This window comes from Poromitra crassiceps (genome assembly GCF_964638095.1).
Source record: "Poromitra crassiceps genome assembly, chromosome: 4".
NCBI classification, from domain to species: Eukaryota; Metazoa; Chordata; class Actinopteri; order Beryciformes; family Melamphaidae; genus Poromitra; species Poromitra crassiceps.
The window spans coordinates 47,800,962-47,810,301 of record NC_139626.1 but is presented as its reverse complement, the minus strand read 5'-3'; the positions used below and the strand labels follow the sequence as shown (position 1 = coordinate 47,810,301).

At 46.9% G+C, this 9,340-nt stretch overlaps 1 protein-coding gene across 1 annotated transcript; it reads left to right on the top strand.

The window, feature by feature from the left end:
• The first annotated feature begins 266 nt into the window (after positions 1 to 266).
• On the top strand, positions 267 to 7,562 carry atf4a (activating transcription factor 4a). The gene is made up of 4 exons (XM_083636178.1): positions 267 to 409; positions 1,858 to 2,049; positions 2,684 to 2,992; positions 5,699 to 7,562. The coding sequence occupies exons 2-4, from the start codon at positions 1,995 to 1,997 to the stop codon at positions 6,685 to 6,687; spliced, it is 1,353 nt and encodes a 450-aa protein (XP_083492304.1). The 5' UTR covers positions 267 to 409; positions 1,858 to 1,994; the 3' UTR covers positions 6,688 to 7,562.
• The last annotated feature ends 1,778 nt before the right edge of the window (positions 7,563 to 9,340 follow it).

Sequence of the window (9,340 nt, the reverse complement as noted above, 5' to 3'; positions counted from 1 at the left end):
TGAAATCAGCGTATGGAACTATTTTGTCAACTACGCTTGAGGCGGAGTGAGTCGACTATTGAGTCGCCCGGCTGGAAGGAGCTTCAACGGGTTGTTCACTAAAACACAAACTCCTCTCACGTGAGCTGCTGATTTCCCACAAAACGAACGTACCCGCAGCCGGACCTTGTTGTACCTCGTGACACGGCGGAAGGATACGCCGCATGCCGTGATTCGGTCCTATATAAGCTCACGCGACAGTCTGCGCCTGTTCTTCGTTCCCACAACAGCACAATTGAAGTCAAGTCACCAGAAGTGGACTCTCTCCCGCGTGAACATGGCTGTTTAGAGGCGCGCGGCAGCTCATCTCGCAGCGGCGAAAACCCGGCAGTGCAACGCGAACTGCACTGGCTGTTTCAGGCAAAATGGCGTAAGTACAATAGACATTTGTATTGTGAGAGTGGCTGTCGGTTTGTTCGACTGGCACAATGTCAAGCCAACCAGCTGGTGCTTAAAGTTAACTGACCTGTTGAGTAAATCATCTGTCACGACATATGAGAAAGGATCCCGGGATGTCCTGTTTGGGGTTTTAGCGGTGAAAATGTAGGCCTAGTTGTCTGTTCATATTTTCTTCTCCCTAGCCACGGCAATTGAGACAGTTGCTGTTAATGTGAATGTTAGCATTTGTATTGCATTGAACCGGCTGCCACTCGCAAGCCTTTAAAGCGCCCCATTAAATCTATGAAATGGGTCAAATGTCGATGGAAATGTATTTGACCGAGTTTGTCAGAACATAAATATTTGCATTCAACACTGACAACGTGGCGCATCCAAAATGGCGCGCGGTCTCGTCTCTTTCACTGCTTTTCCGTGACAGATGGTTGTGTGTGTGTTGTGAAAATGGCGGTCGCCCTCCCCCATCCATCTCCCGGGTGATTCACTCGAGGAGGCGGAGTCACCGGCCCAAAGCATGACCAAATTAGGAAATGTTATCCCCCGGTGAAGGGCGGAGTCTTTTGCGTCAAGGCGACTCGCTCAGTCCTCTGTGGAAAGAGATTAAGCCAGAAATAGCCCGCTGTTAAACACACACTTGAACTTAGCTGGATGGAAAGTAGATTTCCAGTCAGAAAGTTATCAAGATCTATGGTTTGATTCAGTGACAGTGATATTGTGAGGAAATGGAAAATTGTTTCAGGAAGTGCAGAAACAATAGGGAGAAGATTCATAGCTCTACAGAAGAGGTCGTCGTATGCAAAATGTAGTCAAACCTGTGGCACAGGATTTTCATACATAGACCTGTCGGAACACCATGTCAGAACATTTTCCTCAATAATTAAACCTTTCCAGTTCAGACTTGCTTCTATTGAGCAACATTAGACCTAGGGATGCACAATATATTGGCAATCATATCGGTATCGGTAGATGTCAAGTCATTTTTTAACTTATCTGCATCGGTCCGATGTTGCATTGTTAATATCGGTTATCGGTATCAGCCAAAATTTTCCCATTGAGGAAACATTGTGATAAATCTGATTTATGGGCTTTTCCAAATGTTTTGGAAATAAAGAAATGCATAACTTTTTCAAATTCATATAGTTTACATCTGTTTTTCAGTATGTCAAATGTTTTATTATCATGGAAATGTGTTTTTATGCAGATCATCATATCGACATCTGTAAATATCGGTTATCGGCCATAACAGCAATGTTAATATCGGTATACTATCGGCCAAAAATTTCATATCGGTGCATCCCTAATTAGACCATTGTATCGTATCAGTGACTTGTTTACAAAATAATATTTCCAATGTCAAGACTCGGGTGTGCGAGTATCCCTTTATTCCAGCCCATTAACTGGAGTATTCCTCCATCTCTCCAGGTCTCTCACAGCAACCGCCCTCAGCTTTGCTGCTGTCAACAGCAGGACCCGACCGCTCCACTCGTTACCAACGTCATCGGACTCTGCCTGGTTTGTATTATTCACCCGTTCACGGATACCACTGACCAGCAGCAGCCATGATGAGTCTGAGCTCCCAGCTGGCCTTGGAGGACGTGGGGGCCCTGTTCTTAGGTTGGTGTTGTGACTACACCGCCCAAAACACCAACACAAATGTTACCCAACACTGGCCAGCACAGGAGCAGCTTTTGTTGACGACGTTTGTCAAGTCTGCAAAATAAATAACAAATTTGGTCTTTTCACTACAACAATAAGTTTCAATTCGCCATAGTGTTATTGTTCTTATGTGTTCCTGATTTAGCATCAGATGACTAGAATTGGCAGGGATATGATAATAATCCACATGTGAAAGTATGATGGGATGGGGAAAAAGAGTATTGTTCAGGTGACGTAATCAAAAGCATGGTTCTCAGTCATTTGGAAGATACATATTTTTTCAGCTTTGTATCATTACAAATATGTCGGTTGTATATGGAAATGAACAATGTTTATCCAACCTCCATGTTGCCTGCACCGAGAAAGCCCTGGCCATTCCCATGGTCGTTCACATATAGTAGCAGCATCGTAATGATACAAAGCTGGTTGAAAATCAGCATAGTTGCCCTTTTAATGAATACAAAATAGATCAAATAAAAACTATAGTGACAGAGTAAAAAAAAAAAAATATCTTATGTTCAACCAATTAGAAAATCAACTGACATCCCTCCTTGCCGGTTCCTCCTCTAAAAGAGCTTGTCCTCCTCCACAGGGCCCTTGTTTCTGATGGCTGACCCCATGGGGCCCCTTCTGGACCAAGATGAAGAGGAAGCGCTCTCTCCCTCCTCCTCCTTAGAGGGGAGGGCACCAGCTTCGCCCCCCCTCTCTTTCTCCTCTTACGCCTCCTCCCCGTCTCCTTACCAGTCCTTGTCATCCTCCCTGCTCTCTTCCTCCTCCCCACCCCCCTCTCCTCCTCCTCCCACCTTCCTGGGAACCAAGGCCGGGACGGACGCGCTGTCCCTCCCCTGGCTGCCTGCCACCGACCTGCTCGACACCCACGTTGGAGCGGACGATGGCAAAGGTGAGACTTTGGTGTCATCAAAACCTGCATGTAGTCAACGGTCAAACACATACAAGGAAAATACTAGGGGGAAAAGACGAGACTTGTGAATTATTTTTATCAAAAAGGGGAAAAAAACAATATATGCACGATCAGTTCGGATTACAGAAAGCATACAAAAACAAACTTGAGGAGGAAAATGGTGTTGAAAAGACAAAACTCAAAAAGCTAAGGGAAGTTATGCATCAGAGGCTGAGCTGATCCACAAATAAAAATCAATGCGAAAAGCAAGAATGTGTCTGGAAGTGGTTGATGTGCCATAAAATGTGGAGGGTGGAAAATGCGTGTGCCGCCGTTTGAGGCATGGTGAAGTGGAGAACGTTAATTGCATGCAGGCTAGCAGTAAATGTTTTATATGGGCAGGTTTGTGTTCGCCCTGCAGGCTGCATGTCCTTGGTGATAGCTTTAGTTTGTGTTTAGAGTCACACGGTCCTTAAAGGACTGATCATGTCCAGGTGTTAGGTAGTCTCTCAAGCCAGACTTGTCTCGTCTACATTCTGCGGATGCAGCTTAGACAGTCTTGTCATAGAGAGGTCCAGTAACGAGTCCGGAAATCATCGATGCTAACGCCCCTGGTTCTAAACAGTTTTCGCCTATGGGAGTTTTGAATGGGTTTTTGGCGCGATGCTTCTAATAATCTCTCTGGGCAACGCTGGCTTAATCAAACGCGAACCAGTGTTTAGTAACATCATCTTCACACAGGAGGACCACTTTTATGAGTTTTGAAGCTTTTACGTGCCGTTAAAAGGACGGCTAGCTAGCAAACGGCTAAATGAGACTACACTTTTGAGTCGATGGGGATATATACGTCAATAACGTCACCACTTCAAAGGGCGAACACGGAAATTATCTTTCCCTCACCTGGTTCAGCCCCGTTCAGCCCGGGGTAATCGGTGCACACATCCAACAACAGTCCAGGTTGAGTGCTGACGTGACGTGGAAGCCTATGCGACAGTGTGTAGTTCAGGATTAGCTTAGCTCGAGCTTTTTACTTCTAGGGCTCGCATTTACGCTTCAAAACTCATGAAAGTGGTCCTCATGTGTGAAGATTATCCGACTGAACTCTGGTTCGCGTTTGATTAATCTTGCGTTGCCCAGAGACCTTATTTGAAGCATCGCGGCAAAAACCCATTCAAAAATCCCATAGACAGAAACAGTGTAGAACCAGGAAGTTCGGGACTTCCGCATTCAGCCTACAAAAATACGTCATCCCTGGACCTCTCTATACACGCTCACAGAACATGGACAAAGGAAGTGGGGGGGGGGGGGTGGAGCTTAGCTTCATACCGGAGGAAGTTCAAACCGATGCAGGTGATTGGAGAAATACGAGCGGATGTCATGTAGCGGGACATGAGCGATGATGGAGATATCCCCCTAGCATCACTCATTATTTTCGCTGAGTTTCCCTTTCCGTTTTGACCGAGTTTTCCGTGCTCGACGTACAGACTTTTAGGCGGAAGCATTTGAAAATTGCGAGATGTTAGGGGAATGCTAAACTCAATGCCGAATTAGAATAGATCACTAAATGGTGTGAGGGGTGGGAATCACAGAGTAACTCACAATGCTATCGCGATACCTGGCCCTCTATAACGATGGTGTCACGATACTGCGATCATTTATACTGTGCAGGAGATTTCATGTACGATATCTGTGTCACTGAAGAGGGAAAATTAGCCCTGAAAAGCCAGAATAATGCGTTTGTTTTTTAAAGTGCAGACTGCATAGTGGCTCTTTAACACACACTGACTGCAACTTACCACAACTCCACGTGTGAAGTTATAAAAAAATAAATTAAAGGAAGCACTAGCATGTAAATAAATTAAATTTGAATTAAATTAAATTCCTTAAATAAATTAAAGGAAGCACTAGCATACACTAGCATACAAAATAATGCCTCACTAAAATCTTTTAAATCTGTGCAAATTAAGTTTACAGAAACACACACATTAATGAATGCAAAAAATACCCCTTTCAGGATAAATGTCACCATATGGTATCACGATATGGTGCTAGTGTATCAAGAGGATCACAATCCACCCGCCCCACCCCCTCCCGGCCCGTCTCTAAAGGGTGTCCTGCTGTGTGCCTCAGTGTTAACGTTTTCCTGCAGTAAAAAGATGTGTAAAATGATTAGCCATAAAGCTAAAGAACAAGCTGGTAGGTGTGGTGAGCGATGAGCAGCAGTGGCTGGTGTCTCCCGTGTGTGTCCGTAATTATGAGACTCGCGTAAACTGGTTCTGTTTAAATGTGTAATAGCACAGTAGTGGCTTGTGGTTTTGGCTTTGTTGCAATGTCTCCATTCTTCAGTGGCTGCTGGCCTCAAAACCTCAAAAGCGTACGTACGCTTTCCGGCATCCTGGATATACGATCTGGATTCTTTTGTAGATCTCTAGAAATCCGTATAACAATACTGGGAGGGAGTGTCTGAAATATTATAGTGTATTGTGTTTGAGGTCATTGATGAAATATTGAAATAAACAGCTAGGACACCAGTACAAAATGGCTTTTATTCAACCTTTTAGTTTTCATTGATTAAGCGAAAAACCCATCACCAAAAGCACCCTCCTCCAAGTGACTAAAGTAATAATAGTTTTATTTATGTATCACAGTAGCACCTTTTAATTTGTTTTAATGAGTCGTTACTAAGTGATTCCTCTCTGTCAGCAGAAGATGCGTTTTCGGGAATGGACTGGATGTCTGAGAAAATCGACCTGAGCGACTTTGACCTGGATTCCCTCATTGGCTCCTGTGCCTCCGACGAGCCTCCCAGCTCCCCCGAGGACCTCCTGGCCTCGCTCGACTCCCACATGGATCTGGATCTGGATGCGTTCAACGCCCCCATCCCAGCCCCGCACGAGCACGACGGCCTGGGCCTGCCGCTGCCCCATCTCCCCTCTCTCCCTCTGGCGCTCCCTCTCCCTGAGGCGGCCGAGGTGGCTCCCGTTGTGGAGGCTGTCGTGAAGTCGGAGCCCCCGTCGCCGGCTCCATCCCCCTCTCCAGCCTACACCCTGGAGCTGGGCAGCGAGGTGGATGTCCTGGATGTGGACAAGACCCCCTTCCCCTTCACCGCCACCGTCATCCCAGATCCCAGCGGAGGCATCCAGACAGCCACCCCCATCGTGCTCTCCCTCTCCCCGTCTGGTCACTTTGTGGTGGTGCTCGCCCCCAAAGACGAGGGCCCCGTCTCCGGTGTCCCCAGCCCTCCCTCTGAAATCTCTCCCCCGTCCAGCGATTGCGAAAGCGACTCTGGCATCGAGTCGGTAGCTGGCTCGCCCCCTCGCCTCCCCTCCCCTCCTCCCACCCCCGCCGCATCGCCCTCAGCCGGTTCCTCCAGGACCAAGCCCTACTCCAAACCGGAGCCCGCCCCCTCATCCCTCGCCACGCCCAAGGCCTCCAAGGTCAAATCTGTGTCGGGTGCGCCGAAGGTGGTGGAGAAGAAACTGAAGAAGATGGAGCAGAACAAGACGGCGGCCACACGCTATCGGCAGAAGAAGCGGGTGGAGCACGAGGTGCTGTCCACAGAGTGCACCGAGCTGGAGAAGAGGAACCACGAGCTGGCGGAGAAGGCCGAGTCCATCAGCCGAGAGATCCAGTACCTCAAGGACCTGATGGAGGAAGTCCGCAACCGTCGCAGCAAGACCAGCCCAGTGGCCTAGGCATGGGAACCAGAATGTTGGTGTTTGGCATGGTCTGCCTTTTTTTTCTCTCTACGATGGGGTTGTGTTTATGTTTCTACACTTGCAAAGCCAGAGAGATTAGAATGTGAGATGAATTCAGGCTGTGCGAGGGTGGCTGTTTGAAACCCCGCCAACGGACAGAAAAGAGGGAATGTTTGGATGGAAAGTGTAGGGAAGTCTAAGATGGTTAGTGTAGAGGAGAGGGGCTGGGAGGGTTGTCAGTGGAAGCATCTGTACATGCTGCTCTCTCAGTCCCCCTGTAGATCCCCAAAGTCACCCCCGTCCAACCTGCACAACACAACACGTGCCCACAGGCCAGGGCGGATGACTATGTAGAGTAGACATGCCGAGTGAGTCATCGTAGCTCCCGCCCGGTGGTATGAACGCCCAGCAAGAAGATTCCCTCAGAGATATGACCAAACTCCCAGCTTCACTCATTCAATGGCCGGACCCCATCTCCCCGTTCAATACTTGACTCCTTTAATAAAAATGACTACAATGACCCTCCCCCTCCCTCTGTCGCCCTCCCCTTTTTACCCCTCTGTCGCCCTCCCCTTTTTTTACCCCTCTGTCACCCCATTTCAACCTTCCTCTAAAGCAGCTTCAAGTCCAGAAAGGGCCCTCGATAATCTTATTTATGAATTCTTGATGTTACACTGAACTCCTGTTGACATGGTGTTGTTTGTATATAGTACCTTTCCCCTTCTCTTGCTTGCCCACTGTGGTTTTGTATTATTTAATGCTGGATTCATGTGTAGAGTAGTTGCCAGTCTCTTAACACAACCGTTTGGCCTGTACAAATGCTCTGCTGTTGCTTTTTTTTCTATTAAATCTCTCTCAGTGCTCAACATTGACACGTGTGCTGTGCTTTACTGATCACGTGGGGGTTTTATCTTTCAGACATTAAAGTGACGGAGCTAATAATTGATAATAAATGTGAAATGTCGACCTTTTGTAATGTTCCTGAAGTGTAGAAAACCATGCTATTGTTCCAACAGCCGAGTGCATGAAGGTCAAGCCTGCACTGCGACTAACAGTAGGTCAGTCCCTCAGCAGATCAGTTGGCATTTTAGAGTCAATATTTGCATATTCGACTGAGTCTGTGACTAAGGTGTGTAACAGTAAATGTCATGGTGTGTTGTTGACGTAATCTCTTAACCATGCATGGGTTCAATAGCCTGGGTAAAGCCAGCCTCCGTGACGTCACGTGCCTGTAGTGTAAGTTTTGTATGGAGGCTGGTCTATTCAGAGCCATTTCCTTCTTGGGTGACTGATGGTACATAGGGGTCACGTGGAGGCTGCGTTTACCCAGGCTATGTTTTCAATTGTCGACGGGGAATGTGTGCGAATGCTTAAAAGTTTAGCATAAAAGGCGAGGCAAGCTAATGATATAGCACATTTCATATAAAATGGCAAATACAATGTGCTTCGCATAAAAAGTGAACCTGGTAATTACAGTGGAATTGTTTAACCGTTAACTGAAGGTCTTTCCCATAGTGATAAAATTGCAACCTTGGGTTTACTGACCACCAATATAAGCAGGTTTTGAGAAAAGCAATTTCTGCCTTCCTTCATACTGTATTGATACTGACATGTCAGCAGCCTAAAGGTGGGCGTCAAGTATTCTGCAGAAGAAGAGTTTGTGTTTACTGCACTTCCTGCCTGAGTCAACCTGGGAAACGAGTTGAAACCCGTTCAAGTTGCACAGAGCTGAGAGGCTCCGTCGTGCTGCTGAGGCCCCGGGGCTGAAACGCAAAGAGAGAGCTGGAGAATGTTTTAGTCCAGGGGTTCTCAACCTGGGGGTCGGGACCTCCCGGGCGGGTCGCAAGTTTTATTTTTTTATTTTTTTAATGGTTGTCAAAAAAAGCTCCCATGATGATCAACTCTGCCATACCAATGGTTCAATGCATTATAATGCGATATAATTATTAACTGTATTTAAACTGTATACAAAATATTTTGGTGAGTGAGTGAAATCAGTGTGTGAATGTGTGCACTAAGTTTTTTGGGGGTCACGGCTCAAAAAGGTTGAGAAGCACTGTTTTAGACCAGGGAAGGTCCCTGCTGTCCTCTTAACCGTTAGTGGTGTGGACACCACACCACTGTGAACTGAAGCCTGTGTTTCACAGACAGACAGACAGACAGGTGTGTGTGACAGAGAGGGGGATGGGCCAAAATAAAGTGTGGTTGAGCAGACATGTATGTTTGTGTAAGGCCGTGTGTGTGTGTGTGTGTGACAGAGGGGGATGGGCCAAAATAAAGTGGTTGAGCAGACATGTATGTTTGTGTAAGGCCGTGTGTGTGTGTGTGTGTGAGTGTGTGTGAGGAGTGTGTTTGCGTCTTGAGAGAGTTAATTGAGTTAAAACTTCTGTTAAGAAAATTATTATTGCATACTTGGCATGTGTGTCTGTGTGTGCGCCTACAGTGTTTTACTGCCTAAGCTAAATTTACACAGCTGCTTGACAGAAGTCGGCACATTGAGCTGACTCCAAACCCCACACACACACACACACACACACACACACACACACACACACCCCTTAGTGCAGGACATCCGTTGACATAGAGCATTCCCTAGCCTAGCCCCTAACCTGAACCTAATTCTAACCTGGCCTTTTGAAGGTGTGTGAGA